Here is a 15,952-nt window from a genome sequence, read left to right as displayed (position 1 = left end):
ACATTAAAAGACTGCCAATAGCTACACTCAACACCACTATCTTTCCAAGTCCTCAATCTAGCAAGTCCTCAAAGTTTAGACCAGAGTTTCTCAACCTCAGCATTATTGACATTTTGGGTGAATAATTCCTACTTGGGGAGGGAGGTACCTGTGCATTGTAGGATGTTCAGCAGCAGCCCTGGCCTCTACCCACCAGATGCCAATAGCGCACCACCAACCTTCAGGTGTGACAACCAAGAACATCTCCAGACATTGCCAAATGTCTCCTGGGGCACAAAGTCACCCCCAGTTAAGAATGGTCTAGGGAGAGGAAGGGCAAGGGCGTCGTAACTGTTGAATGATCTAAGAGCAAGCTGGGAATTGCGTAAACATCCATAACTTTTCCCACCCTAATTATTTCAACCTGCTGGTGGACATCCAAAATAACAGGAAGCTCTTGGTGAGGGGAGAATTTCCCCTTCTCTGTGGTCATTCCAGTGGCAACTGCAGAAAATACCATCTCAGGATGGAAATCTTATTCTCAAAAATGTCATGGGCTTCATGCTGCATTTTAACACCCTCTCCCTTTTTGTTTCTTTTTTTCAAGGTGAACAAGATTTCCAATGAGGTCAAAAGCTGAATTCTGCCAGCCCTTTTAAATATTACACTTGGCACCACATTGAAGAACAAAATAGATGGTCCATCAACTGCAGGGAGACCCAAAATGAGAGGTGTTCACAGCCACAGGAGAATTAATTTTTTGTAAAGCCTTTGAAACAGAGACTGTGCTTTTTCAGCTGTTGGCTAGGATGTTTTAGATCTGGGCTTTCCTGTTGGGTGTTGGTAACAACAACCCTCCACCCTCAATAAGAGACATATTGGGTAGGAGAAGTGGAATTACATAAAAGAAAATACCTATTCATTCAGAACATCTGTTAGTTGACGGTAGAAATTATTAGGTTGAAAGCTAGATTCTACCACTTGCAGAATCCCTTAAAGCTTTAGATCCCAAATTGCTAAAGGCTACCCCAGGAACTTAAAAGAGGTAGTTTTATAACAAATAAAAGTCTACCCAATGGGAGGTAAACCATGTGACATGCAATCAAGAAAAAAGTCATGGGTTCAAGATGAGTTTAAATCCATAGATCATAAGCGCAAGTGGGATTGCTAAGAGAAAGCAGGATGCTTGGTGCATGTGCCTGGCGTTTTACAGTGACCTCCAGATGAATTAACCAGCCTTTCTTTTAGAGCCAAGGCCAAGAGGGAGATGAGGAGAGGGAAAGTAGGGCAAGAGTCACCAAAAGGCCACCTGCATATGTTGAAGAAGAGGAGAGATGATGGTGATGGTAGGCAGTGGGCAGCGTTAAGGGGCTGGTTTATATACAGAAATATCCAGCCTTTTCTAACAGCGATTGAAGGTGCTCAGCAATTGAAGGTTCTCCTCCCTCTGGCTGACTCCCAGAGTTCTGCATGGATGTTGGCCACAAGGGCCTCCCGCAGCACAAAGCTTGGGGCTCCAGCCTTGGGAGAGTGATGCTACCCACAAACCATCCCTCAGCACCAGTCCCTGCCTAGAGGAACCCAGAGGCAGCCATGGCCTTTCTTTTGCTCAGATGAATCCAGTTTGCACTACAAATGCAGATGGGGAAACTGAGGAAAAGCAAGGCTTCCAAAGTCTACTGACAAAAGAACCTGGAATCTGACCCATAGTCTCTGGTTCTGTCCTCTCCCTAAAGTTTCTCTCTCAGGGGAGTCTCATTTAAAGATCAAAAAAGTCCCCTAGAGTCCCCAAGGCCTATAACACAGCCCGGATGGGGATAATCTGCCTTCTGGAGGAAGCAGGCAAAGCTCTTGATTCTTAGGGTCCTTTCCCTGCATGGTTTACTCAATGCAAATTTTCAAATGATTTATTGCAGATTCATGAACAATGGAGGAGGCTGGTCCGGGTTATATCTTTTCTGCAGACAGGAGAGATGGAAAGAGGGGAAGGGACCACAAGGTTAAGTTACAAGTCCAAAGTCACTGTGTTGGTGACACCTGGTGCTTAAGAGAACTTCCCTGAAACTGCAAAGTGCCTACCGTGCAGGGCACTGTTTTCTGCATTTCTAAGGATGAGGGTTTTCAAATAATCAAGGTTGGGGGCTGGGGAGGGTGAGTCCTGAGCTCCTAAATGAGAACCATAGCACTTACACATCTTTCCATCCCCCACCCCAAAATGACAACAGCAACCTCCTCCCCATGTCTCCCTGCAGAGCCCAGAAACGTGAGGAGCAGCAGAAAACGTTTCGCTCTGCCCAGTGAGTCAGCCTCGCCTAACTTCATGCGTAAGCTCTCTCAAGTCAGCGGCAGCTCAGAGCTGCGGGTCTGTGTGCAGCCGAGATAAATTTGGGTCTAGAAGGGATGACGTAATGCTAAACCCGAGAGGTAGCCGCCGCCTCCCAGGGCTCCAGTCGCCCGGGCTGCCGGCTGCCGGCTGACATCCCAACCACATGGAAAAGCACCAAGCGACTCAGGTGCCTGAGCTGGGGAGAAAGGGAAAGAAAGAACATGGGGGTGGGAGGGAACGGCAGTGTTAATCTGAGACGGCTGAATCTGGAAGTTTGTTGTTTTTTAACTTCAGTTTTCTGGTGAGATCAGGCCACTGGCAGAGGTTCAAACAGCTGCACTTGACTTCCATCCTAGCCTCTCTCTTCCCCCTTAGAAAAGGGCTTCTTACATTTTATTAAATAGCCCTTATTACAGCAGCCTATTTCGGTGATTATAATGGATGTGTTAAATTCGAATGTTCTTTTCCTTCTTTTTTGCATAACTTGAATCCAACAAGAAATCTGCATTGCAGGACTCAATTAACACGCACCTCTAAGAGGCTTGCTTACTCTGGAGCACCCCACTTGGGGGTGCAGCTGATAAGGTATTTGGGAGGATTTTGCTAGGGCCATGCCAAGTGAATGTTCCCCCAAATAACATTTCATGGTTTATTTCATAGAAGTTTATGTCATTAAGCTGATTCCTCAATCCAGTCTCCATTTTTCAGATGAGAAAACTGAGGCTCAGAGACACAAGCCTATGGGCCAAGGCCACACAGCTATCTATCAAACTGATGGAGCAAGGGTTAGGACTCAGGCCTACAGACTCACGTCTTGTGCTCTCTAACCATCTCCATAATTCTCTTTCTGTTTGATTTGTGTTTTAAAAAATAAATAAATAAATGAAGTGGAGTAAGTTTTCTTGTCTTTTAAATCTGTGGAGCCCCAATCCTTTAAATATCAAGATCAAGTTACATTCCAAAGGGATCTAAAACCTGCATTTGTTTTCGGTTCAAAGTTCATTCTTCCTTAAGTAAAGGTTGGCCTCAGAATCAACTCCTCTGCTCTGGTGATGACCACAAGCCATGGGCCCAACCTCACTGCACAACTTCAATTAAAAGACCACCACAGGTAAATAATCTGTGTTGTATGGAAGTCGTTTCCCTCATTAGCAAGGCCTCCTGAATACTTTTTTTCAAATGACATTTTATTGTTTGTTGCTGTAGTCATACAGTATTCGCCCTTAATTTACGGTTATAATCATTTATACCAGTAGATTTCATGACTTTTAGCCATCTCTGGCATATAGCCTGGTCAGCCACAGTACGTTATTATTTTGAAACACTGCTCATTCCATGAGCTAACGTTTTGTTTCTAATGTTTGCATGTACATTCAAAAGCAAGAATATACTATAATTTTTTATTATATATCAGGTTTTGGATGCAATGACCTGTTCTTTCAAAGTTAGATGCAACTGGATTTTAAAACCTTAAAAAAAAGATTGCCAGAGGCCTTCCTCTGCTGCTAAGAGGATGCCCCACCTTCTTGCCATAGCCCTGGGTAACCCTGCCTCCCCTGCCAGGAGCCTGCCTAGGGTTGCCCTGCCCCCACCCCTTAGCATCACCACTCCCTTCCAGGCAGCAGAAACTTGTGGAGGTCACTCGTAGGCCCAGCCAGGCCCTAGACACTAAGTCACACACCCAGCTCTGCTGCCTTGTGGCTGAGTTCTCAGCCTCAGGTGCAACATTTAGAATAAAAACACCAGGCCCTTGCCCACCCAAGGATGTCGGTGATCTTGACATCTCTTCCAGTTCCACCGTTCTGATTCTAGGATTCTGGGATTTTCTATTTGCCTCCATTTGCCTACTAGCTGCCATGTAGTAATGAGAGCCAACTATTTGCACGTTGCTGCCTGTACAGTCAGTTCATTTAATCCTCAGCACACCTCTGAGATTCCTGTTTCACAGACGAGGCCAAGAGAGGTTAAGTGATTTGCCCAAGGTCACATAGGTCATGAACAGATTCAAACCTGGATTTTCTAACTCTTGGACCCCAGAGCATACATCAGGGTATGTTCAATCTGACAAGGTCAAACGAAATTGGTTAGGGCAATGGTCTCAACCAGGGGTAACACCATTCCCTAAGAGGTTTTAGAAATGTGTAGGAGTGTCTTGAGCGTCACAATGACTGGGGGGTTCTGATGGCATTGAGTGAGTGGGAACCAAGGAGGTTAAATCCTGCAGTATCCTGGACTAATCTGCACAAGAAGAACTGTCTCATCAATAGCTCCCTTGTTGAGAGACACCAGGTCAGAAGGTTAAAGGCAGAGAACTCATCATTCATTCAACAAATATTCCTTAAGCCTCTATTACGTGCTGGGCACTAAGCTAGATGCTGAACATAGAATAATGAACAAAACTACTTATGGTCCCTGTCCTCAAGGTGCTTGTGTTCTAGCCTGACAGACTGATGACAAGCAAGTAAAACCACTGTAAATTGTGATAAGTAGGATAAGGATAAATGGTAGATGGGGAGGGAGTAGCTTTAGGTGGGTGGAGGGATCAGGGAAATCACAAGAGCTGTCTAGGCCAGCCTCTCAACCATTAATGAGCACACAAATCACCTGGGAATTGGGGTAAAATGCAGATTCTGATTCAGCAGGACTGGGATGGGGCCTGGGAGTCCCATTTCTGACAAGTTCCCAGCAGATGCCAAGGCTGACCATCTTTGGACTGTACTCACTCTAAACGGTCAGGGTGAAGGCCATGCAAAGAATTTGGATTTTTATTCTAAGTGAGACAGGAAAGAAACTATTGAAAGGCTTTAAACGAGTAAGTGACATGAACCCAGTTATATTTAAGCTCACTCTTGTTTCCTAGATCTCGACTGAGGAGAGGAAGAGGTTGGACCTACGCCGTTTGACCGGAACCAGCTGGCCCACGCTGTCATGGTGGCAGCCAGGGCCTACAGCTTGTCTCTGCGGCTCACACTTGCCTCTCTCCTCTGGCGTCTCTGGCAAAAGCCCTTGGCTCCAAGCATAGGCCAGACCAGTTGCCCTACAAGCTTGGGCACCTTCAGGAAACCTAGTACATCCTGACAGGGTGTGGATTCACACCCCCGACACCCTAGCATGCAGAGTCACGGGAGCCCTACTGGTTGGGTGAGTTCCCCAGGGGGTGCTGGGCAAGGTGGTACTGCACGTCTAAGTAGCAACACCCTAGACCATTGCCCTCCAGAAAAAGGGCTTTATCTGGCTTCAGTGTCAACATCCAAAGAGCCCTGGAAGGTTTTGGCTGCCTTAGCTCTCTGCCCTCGGATGAATGGGAAGTAAAGGAAGTCACTCCAGGGAGGCATCCCCAAGGGGACCCTCAGCCTGGACTTCAAATGTTCCAGATTCCATTGCCTCCTGCTCCCTGAGGCTCCTCCCAGGGCCCAGAGGTCTCCTAGGAAGAGAGAAAAACCTGGGTTTGAGTCTCAGCTCTACTCTTTGTTAGCATGTGGCCTTGCGAAAGTTAGTCAGCCTTGCTAAGGCCAAGGCTTTCCTCATCTATAAAATGAGGATAATATTAGCCCCCTCCTATTGGATGGTTGTGATGATTTACTATAAAGCACTTAGCATTGTGCTGGCTTATAGTAACTGCTCAGTAAAAGGAGGCCATTATCACTATTCCTTTGGAAAACAGAGAAGACATTGCATTTGTCAGCAGCCCCCTTGGGGACAGGTTATCAGACTCCCAGGAGACAGACAAGAATTATTCATTGGTCTCTATTTGTCTATCATTTGCACTGGAATATAGAACTAGAACTGGAGACCACACATACACATGCACTCTGGAAGCAACAAGCACAGTGCTTGGCTCCTGGCAGGTTTTAGAAACTATTTGTTGAATTGAGCTAAATTTTACAGCTGGTGTAAAGAATGAAAGGAAGTTGTATGCAAGGCACTCAGAGTCTTGCGAGTCAAGAAACATGGTAGGGACGGTCAGGTGTGGTGGAGGTAAGAGGGAGATAAAACAGGGACGCCACAATATAGTTCTGGGCCCCTGTAACAATAAAACCAAAAGCCATATGAGGTCCCACTTGCCACCCACGGCCAGAAACAGAGCAGCCCTGGGCATGCCCTCCATTTTAATACAACATTTTAATACAACACTATTAAAATAGTCCAAAATCATCTTTATTCAAGTATCCTTGCTAATAGCAATAAAGATACAGAGTAAAATATCTCAAACAGTTGGTAACCCAAATCCCCTTTTATTGGCTTTAGTTTGAATTTCCCAATCTCCCTTTCCCGCAGGACACTGTGTTTATCTAACTTTGCTGTGTTTGAATTTCCTTAGCAGACGCTGGAGTTGGATATTAGAGGTATGTGGCCAAGGGCACGTTGTATGGGAGAGCAGGCTTGGTAGGAACACTGGTGTGGACAATCCTCCAAGTCCAGAATGCCCCAATCTGTAAAGAACCGAGAGTGGAATGTGTTTATTTACAAGGCTGCTTATACGGTACTTGGTTTCCTAAGTTCAGGCAGTAAGGAGAAAAATGTTAGATCTGTAAAAATTTCAAGGACAAACACAAAGGATTTTAAATGGGGAGGGGGGCGGATACGGGGGTGGGGGGGGAGGGACTACTGCTCCTTTGAAAGCCCAAGATAAATTTTTGTTCTATCTGTAGTGATGGCTAGAACCAAAGACACAAAGCCCAAGTCAGTTGCAATCCCACATTGTTGGAGTTCACTTTAAGACAAGTGAATTTCTAAAACCTGGCACTGGAATAGAGTATACACTCCATGAGGGCAGGGACTGTACCTCCAGGGCCTCACACAGTGCCTGACATAAAGTAGTATGTGCTCCTTAAATACCAGCTTAATGAATGGATGAATGAACAAAGTCACAGAACAAATTTCGGGAGAATTCCTGGCATGCAACATAATTCTGCATTTTATAACAAGTATTTGCCACAAAGGCCTTTTAAAGAGAGTTTCTCTAAATTTTTAAAAAAGGGATCCTATTTACATATATTTCCTGGAGATTTATTGCTCAAACCAAGGGTCACCTGAACTTTCAAAATGTTTCACAAGCAAGGGGCCCAGCACAGCATTCTGCCAAGATGAGGAAGCAAAGAAGGAGCCTCCAGCTCCGGAGGGTGGTGGCAAATGCCCATTATTTTTGGTCAGAGAGATCAAGTCAGCTGTTGACAGCTTTAACACCTCCAGCCAGGCCACTCAGGGGCAATGATATCAGAGACAATTACTTCCCTTTAGTTTAGCAGAAGAGCCAGAGAACAAGTGTCTGTCCCTGGGGAATTGAAGGCTCTCTCTGTCTTTCTCTGTCTCTCTGTCTCTGTCTGTCTCTCTCTCTCTCCAGTGTGAGCCCAGAGCGTCACCCTCCACTCCCAGAAGGAGGCCCCTTCTGGAAGACTTGAATTCCTCCTCCTCAGTTAAGGCTTAGGTAGCCAGCCTGTCACTGTCACCACCTTTAGGCTCCTCCCACTTCCCCCCAAAATGTAAAAGAAAATATTTTTTCTACATACAAATTCAAATTAGCTTCATTTTGAAAGACTATTGAGAATGTTGCAATGACCTTTGCAATAACCGGACACACCCTAGGATCAGTAAACCAGGTTTGAGAACTGCTGACTTGATGAGCACCTGACCTGTAAAACAAAAGCCCAGTTTGGGGCTCTGCCTGGGACCCATTCTCATGTCAGGCAGCAGGGAACACAGCCCAGAAGGACCTGGTTCTGCCTCTGCTGCGTCATCTTGGGCAAGCCACTGTCCCTCTCTGAGCTTCAGCCTCCCCATCTGTATAATGAGGATGATGGATACTTGGTGACCTCTGGGGCTCCTTCTGGCCCTAACCCTCTGTCTTCCCAGCTGCCTCCTTTAAAAAACAAAACCCAAAATGGAGTGGAAGGCAGAATGGGAAAGAGAAGAGAATGGTTCAGAAGGCCAGATTGCAATAAAACTCCCCCCATTGCTGCCTGCTGAAAATTGCTTTCTACATTCTGCAAGAAGATTCCCCATTTCTTGCTGGGTTGTTGCTTTTTTACTTCTCTCTCTCTCTCTCCCTCTGTCTCTCTCTCTTTTTCAATTCAAAAGCCACAAACCACAACTCACCTCCCCAAAACGGGTCATTTGGAAGCCAGAGCTGTTGGGGGTTAGGTGTTTCAGGCCTGGCATACTGGTGGTATCTAAGTGAAGACGAGGCCAGGGCAACCATGTGCTTCTCCTCCAAGAAACCCAGTTTAAATCAATATTTATCTAACTGTATTTATAGAAAGTGGTGGTGGTAGGGAGGAGGGGGTGGGGTAGAGAGTCAGGGGGGATCTAAAACAGAACAAGCCACAATGACTGATGCAAATCTTTGTGGCAATTTGTTTCTGCAGGGCTGGGCTTTTTTTTAAAAGGCAAAAGACCCAGCTTTTGATGAACCTGCTGTTGGTCCCAGTACCATAGCAACAGCCCCAAGTCCTATACTATGCCCAGAGGACAGACTTGGGAAAGGCAGCAGGAGGAGGGTGGTGTTTCCTAGGAGCCTAAACTTGAGTTAGGGCCAGAAGAGTTGAACAACTCTGAAAAACAAAAAAAACGTCTCTGGGTGGCTATTCTGTCTCCGGCCTCACTTCTAAACCTTTTCTAAGCAGGGTGTGTGCAGGAAGACCTTGGACAATCGACAGGGTGTTTCCAATACCGGCTCTGTTTCAGGTTGCTGGGTGACCTTGAGCAAGTCATTTCACCTCTCTGGACTTTGTTCCTTGGCTGTAAAATTCATACACACGTGTTATAGGCTTAAGACCGCAGGGTCATTCTGGAATCAGAGGCCTAAGTTCAAAACTCAGCTCTGCCACTTACTAACCACGTGACCTTTGGGTTAGTTACCCAGCATCCCTGCTCCTTGGTTATCCCCTCCATAAAATGGGTGTAATAAAATTGCACACATCATGGGGTTGTTGTGAAGGTTGGAAGAGGTAATGCATGTTTAGCCCCATACTCGGTGTAGAGTCAGTGCTCAATAAATGGTAGCCAGTATTGATACTACGCAATGCAATTAGGTGCTGCTGTTACATGCTGGCACCCTCTTCATTTTCTTCAGATTTACCTCCAGACTTTTGCCCAGCCATCCTCAGATGAAAATCCCCATGTCTGGGTGTGTCAGAGGGACAGTGTTTTGGTCAGAGAAGGAAGGTAGATGAGCAGCTATTGTTTTTGCCTGGGAACTGATGGAGCCTCTTTTTTCCTCCCAAATCAGGACTGGCTCAATTCAGCTTCTCCAACTTCCTAAGGCCCTGCCCCCTTTCCCTGGGTCCTCTCCAAAGGGGACCTAGTCCCTGGGAGCCTTGGGACGCTGAGATCCACAACAATATCCTCAAAAGTTTACTTCTGGCATTTACCAGTGGGCAGAGATCATATTTAAAACTGGGAAAAAAAGTTGAATCTGGGAAACATAATTTAGGGTGCAGAGGAAATAGGAGCCTGATTTAAGAATGCTCTTTATATAACTCCACCAAAAACAAATACCCTGCTCCACTCCCACCACAAATCAACCTACAGAGTTTTCAGAAAAAAGTAACTGCATATAGTAGATGCTCGATACATATCTGTGGACTGACTGAATGAACCATAAGATGCCTGCTATGCAGAAATGTGACCTTTTTGAACATTAGTTGCCATCAAAGCCATCAATTTTAGCATAAGTCACCCTAGTCCCCTGCTTTCTAAGCCAGTAACTGGTTCGTTTTCAGGGTCACAGCTGATGAGAGTAGGCGTTTTCAGCTCTCCAGTCCTGACCTACCATCTCCTTACAGGCCTTGGTCTTTACAGTGCAAGAGCAGTCTTTGTTGATTATGGGAGGTATCCTCCCCCGTTGGAAGAGATCAGTATTTCCAACTCTTCTCCAAGTCTTCAGAAAGTCTGTCATGTGTCCCTTGGCCTTCAAACCTGATCACTGTGCCATAGCCAGTAAATGACAAATCCAACCAAAGAATGTATATTAAGTGTCTACTATATGTGTATGTATGTATGTGTGTACGTATGTATGTATGTGCGTGTTTGTATGTATGTACGTATGTATGTATGTATGTATGTATGTGGTATGCTAGATGCAACAGTAACATATACTGAAATACTGTAGGTGATCTTTTCCCTTAAGATGCTAATCATCTCACTGTGAGAATAAAGCTAGTGCACAGGAAGCAAGTAGAGAATTGTGTGGTGCTGATTATCAAAGCTCAGAGAAGTGACTATTTATTAAGCACCTATTATATTCCAAGTACTTTAAATGTTTAAATGGAGTGCCTCATTTAGTTGTGCAGCAATGATGTGAGGCTGGTGGTGCTACTGTTATCTCCATTTTACAAAAAAGAAATGGAACCTCAGAGAGGTTAGGTAACTTGTGCCCAAGATCACACAGCCAGCAAGCAGCGAAGGAGGAATTTGGGCCCTGCTCTGGGTGACTGGACAGCTTTCATTCTCCTAACTACCCTAAGAAATAGCCAGGGGAGGCTTCCTGGAAGAGGTGGGAACTGACTTAGGTCTGGAAGGGTGGGTAAGATGCAGATAAGCCCAGGGGAGTAAGAGAATGAGGGCATTCTAGACAGAAGGAAGAGTCTGAGTCAAGCACAGAAGCATGACTGTAAAGCCAGCTTGCTGGTAGACCTGGTGGACCGGAGCAGGGGAGATTCAGTGAGGAAGGCAGGGTGGGGCCAAATGACACCACACATCAGCCGCTTCCTCCATTAGGAGGAAGAGGATGCTAGTTGGCCTGTCCATGCCCCCAGGAAAGCACATTGCCCTCAAACCTAGGTAATCCACTCCAGAGAGCAACCCATGACTTCTACTCCCATTTAATCATTCTTCTCCATCTTAAGTATTGCCCCCACAACCTCTTCGCCCAGACATTGGGAAGCCCATTTCTGTCCTCAAAACCTCACCTGTTACAGTAGCTCCCACTTGCCTGCCAAACAGCTTTTATGCACGTAACACGCCTTTGTGAATCTCTTTCTTTTTCCCTTTCAGTTTTAACCTTTTCAAAACAAAGTCTTTTCTAATTATCAGTCAGTCCTAAATTGCCACCCCTCCACGGGATCCCAAATGGATATAGGTGATGATGCCAGAGGTTATTTATATATAATTTCTGAATTTGTGATAACAGGGTCACAGTCTCCATGATTAATATTTCTGGAGTCCTTTAGTTTGAGATTCTTAGGGAATCACATCGGATGGAACTTCAGTAGAATGTACCTGCATATCCTAGGGAATCCTTGCTTTGCACAGAGCAGATAGTCAATCCTGGGTGACTTAATTTGAAACCTCTCCCCCCCAAGAAAAGCCACCATATCTACTGGGAGTAATTCAGCACTGTGGCCACAATTTGGTGAGCACTCCCAGTACGGAAACCTCAATGAGGCAAAGAAAAGCAGTTCTGGCGACAATGGAAAATAAGGCAAGCTCCTGCCAAGTAAGTACTTTGCAAACAACAGTAAAAACGGAAGTGTGAACTCATGACTAGGGTCTATCGGTGCATTTCGGTAAGGTCTCACAGAACCCGAAATGGAGAATCAAGACTCGACACCGGTCTCCCGGGAGAAGAGCGTCCCTTTAAGAAGGGATTGTACCGGCTGGCCACGCTACAGCTCCCAGATATTTCCTGGCTTCCCTCCTGGCCCCACCCCCCAGTCTGTGGCCTCAGCAACGCGTGACGTCAGAGGAAGCTGAAGCTGCCGATTGGCTGAACAACGCAGCTAGGTCAAGTCCAGTCAGAGGAAAGAAGTTTGTCTCCATGTGGAAACCATGTGTCTCTAGCTGGGAGGGGGAGGAGGAGGAGGCGGAGAAACTGAGATCAAGTGATTACTGGGGAACTGGCTGAAATGAAGGCGGGGAGGTTGTGCACCTGAGCCGGCCAGCAATGCCCTTTGCAGTAGTGACCTAAAAAAACCCCAATAAACTTGCCCAACAAACAAAACTTGAGTCCCCCCCCCCATCACGATAATAATTAAAACGCTAGGGTCTCTGCTTCCTTCCCAAAACCAGGGACCTGGGAAATGCTGGAATCCTATCGGAACTCCCAGATACCCATCCCTCCCCCCAACTACTGAATGATGTAAGCGTTTCGGAAAGCGGGGCTCTGAAGCAAAACAAGCCCCGCGCGCGCGGAGCGACCCGCAGTGCCCGAGCCCGGCGCACGCACGACCCGCCCCCCGACTCGCGTTATTGCTGTGCACACGCGGACCGCCGTGACGCGCGAGCATTGTGTGCAGCCAGCAGAAAACAACGGCGAGCGCCCCCAATAAAATGAGGGAGATGTAGGGCCCGTCGTTTTCCGTACCGGGAGACCCAGACCGGGCGGGGGCGTGGGGTGGCGAGAGTGGGGAGGGTACAGTAGCCCCGTGGGCCGCTCCTGTTTGTAGGGGGGATAATAGAGGGCCCCGTGGATGGTCGCCCCTGGTTGCTGGAAGTGACCTCGCCCGCGTGAGCAGTTGGGGAGGGGGCGAGGGCCTGGAGCGAGGTCCCCGCAGCCAAGCTGGGCACGGCGCAGCGCCCCACGCTCTCGGGGAAATCTGGGGGCCGTTGGCATCACGTCATGCAGAGCCAAACAGCGGCGGCGAAAAGAGGCAAGAGAGCTAAAAATACTCCCGCGGGGAGCCGGCCGGAGGGGGGGGCAGCGGGGCCGAGGGGTCGATTACGCACACGAAGTTGACTTTGACCGGGGAGCTGAGGTTCCCGAGCCCCTCTCGGGGGCTGGCGGGCTGGCAGCGCGGACGCCGCGGGAGAGGAACCGGGAGGAAGCCCCTTGGCTTCCTCAGCCTCAGGAGCCGGGCTTGGCGTCGCTGGCCCGCCCCGTGCGGGGACAGCCCGGCCCGGCGCGCCCGGCCCTCTGCTTACGTGACTGGTGGCCACGCCGGAGCCCCGGCACGGGGTAAACAAGGAGGTGGCGGCGGCCAGGGCGGCCGGGGGCGGGGGGAGGTCTCCGATTGTCTGAGGGTGCGAGGAGGGGGCGGGACGCGGTGGAAGCTCCAGCCGCCTCCTTAGTACACCTCGCGCGGGGGGGGGAGGGTACACCAGGTTTGCCACACACTGCCAAGGTGCCCTCTTTGGGTGCACCCCCCTCCAGACCCGGCGCCAAGGGACAGACTCCGGAGAACCGGGGACCCGGGCGGGGGTTAGCTACAGAAATCGCGCCCCTCCCCCTCCAACAAAAGCAAACACACCAAACAAAACCACGTCTTCACCCAGCTCCCCACCGTCTCTGGCTTTTCAGAAACTACCCTCCCGACCAATGCACACTTCCCCCCCTCCCCCACCCCCATGAATAATCGCGAACTGATTCGGCTACATGGCTGGCGATGCGCCTTTCTCGCAACCCAGGCACTCGGAGAAAACGGGAGAGAAGAGAAAGAAAAGAACGCGCCACCGACCTCCCAACACAAATCCTTGTTTTTGCCTTAGAGCTTCTGCACAATTGCGCTGCCAACACTCTGTTACTTTAACCCTGGAGGCCTGGGGTGTCGGTCAGCTAAGGTGTTTTTGTGTTGGAGGGTTGTTGTGTTTTGGGGCAGAGGAGGTTGCAAGATCTGACACGTTGCAATCGGACCATTTTTTTCCTCTCTCGTCTCATTGATCTTCCTACTTGTTCGGACAGATTAAACAGCCTTGTTTTCTCCAGTTTGTTAGTCTATCTGCCTCGGCCCCTTCCCCCTTCTCGCAGCTATTATTGCTATTATTTGTGAGGACCGTGCTGGAGACACCGCACACGCGTGCCCCCGTTAGGGCGCTGAGTCGACTGCCTGGGGAGGACTAGGGGACCCAGCTGGCAGGGGCAAAAATGAAACAAACAAATACAAAAAGGAGGGCAGGCCGGGGTGGGGCTCCCAGCACCCCCACACCCCAACATACACATACACACAACGCATCACTCTCCACCTGAATCGGGGTGGGTGGGGGAGCAGGCGACAGAAATCGACCAGGAAGGCGTCTGCCTTCCTCGCCCTGAGCGCTTACTCGGGAGCCTTCTCGCGGAAAATAAAGAAACCATACACAACAGCCCACACCTTCTTCCCCAATTATTGTTTCCTGCGAGATCCCAAAGTTTCCTTCCAGCCGCGTCCCCCTCGCCAAGTTTCCCGGGCGCAGGACGGCGGGTCCGGGGCGAGCTGCTGGCGCTGCTTGGCCCTGCCGGCCTGTTTCTTTGGTGGGGCTGGGGGAGGGGGAGCCGGTGGCACCACAGGGCAACAGAGGCGCAGGGGGACTTTATCCGTGGACGCGATGGCCTGAGCCCAGTCCTGCTGCGAGAGGGGAGGAAAAAGCAAAGTGGACAGGAAAGAGAAACATAGTCGAGCCAGCCCGAGCCCACGCCGGAGGGCTGTTTGGTGATGGTGGTGGTGGTGGTGGTTGTTATTGTTGTCGTGTGTGTCTGTGCGTTTTCTTTCTGGAACCGCTGAGCTCTGCCTACGGTTTCCAACTTTCGGCTTCTAATCCCCACCCCACCCAGGAACGAGCGACAGAAAAACAACACTTGTCTGCCCGAGAAGGCTCCGGAAAAAAAAAAAAGGAAGAAAGGCGACCTCGAAGAGATGAGCTCTCGGCTCAGTTGTCAGCAAACAACAACACTCCCCCGCTCCTCGGCCGGGCTGTCCTCCCAGCCTCCGGGAGACAGACAGACGGACGCACAGACAGGCCCCCCTCTTCCCCCCTCTCGTCTTTGTTACATCTTTAGCAGCTTTGTGCGTGCGTGTCCTTTCTCCGGTGTCATCGGCTTTACTGCCGAGGGCTGGATGGGTGTGTTGGCGGGAGGGGGGCGCGGGCCGAGCAGGCGACAGGGGTCGCCCAAGTGGGCGAGGAAGAAAGAGCAGGGCGCCGAGGAGGAACAAACTTACTTTTGTTTTCTTTCTCGATCTGCTCCAGGTAGCTGGCGGCCTCGAGCAGGATCTGCACGTTCTGCAGAAAAGTGTTGATGTGCTTCTCCATCGAGTTCTCGCTGGTGTTGAAAATGTCCGAGAAGGGGCACCTGAGCTTGGCCCCCGCGGGTTCCTCGGCCGGGGCCGGGGGCTGGGGCGCGGCCACGGCCGGGGGCGCGGCGGGGGCCAGCCCCGCGCGCTCGCAGCGCGCCTCCTTGCGCGGCCGCCCGCGTTTGCCCATGGAGGGACGGGGGTCCGCGGAGCTCGTCCTCTTCTGGGGCTGCGCCGCCCGGCCGAGCTCAGGGCCCCAGGGGAGAGCGGCTGGCCGCAGCGGAGGAGGCGCCGAGGCGAGCAGGCGACCTGACTTCCCGAGCCTCGCTGCGTGCAGTTGTGTGTTTGAGTGTGTGTGAGTGTGTGTCGGTCTCGCAGTGGGTCTGTGTGTATGGGAGATTGAATGAACCTACAGGACCGACGGAGGCGCTCTGACGCCTGGGTCCTAGTGCGAGCCTGTCGCCATCCGACCGGTCAAAATAAAAGGTGGAGACAAGCGAGGCAGGGACCGCCCCCTGCCCGTCCCCGCACCCTTCCCCGCCTCCCCCCAAATCTTACCACAGTGCAGAGCACTGTATTTTAAGCATAATGGAAAAAATACTCCATGCCTCTGAGTGCACCTGCATAAAAACAAACTACTAAGCTCTTTTTTTCTTCACATAAAAATAACTCCTCATAAAGCAGCACAATGCCTGGCACACAATAAGTCCGCAATAAACGGTAG

General features: G+C 49.6%; 1 protein-coding gene across 1 annotated transcript in view; it reads right to left on the bottom strand.

Moving 5' to 3' along the window:
* Positions 1 to 15,644, bottom strand: part of MXI1 (MAX interactor 1, dimerization protein) — a 76,125-nt gene extending 60,481 nt beyond the window's left edge. The window contains exon 1 of the mRNA XM_004428067.3: positions 15,157 to 15,644. Coding sequence (XP_004428124.2) covers positions 15,157 to 15,418 — 262 coding nt within the window. The 5' untranslated portion in view covers positions 15,419 to 15,644. The remainder of the gene's footprint in view (positions 1 to 15,156) is intronic.
* Positions 15,645 to 15,952: the final 308 nt, after the last annotated feature.

The sequence above is a fragment of the Ceratotherium simum genome, chromosome 6 (genome assembly GCF_057802395.1).
Source record: "Ceratotherium simum simum isolate JZ-2026a chromosome 6, ASM5780239v1, whole genome shotgun sequence".
NCBI classification, from domain to species: domain Eukaryota; kingdom Metazoa; phylum Chordata; class Mammalia; order Perissodactyla; family Rhinocerotidae; genus Ceratotherium; species Ceratotherium simum.
Note: the sequence above shows the minus strand (reverse complement) of the source record. Positions and strands in the feature narration are given on the sequence as shown.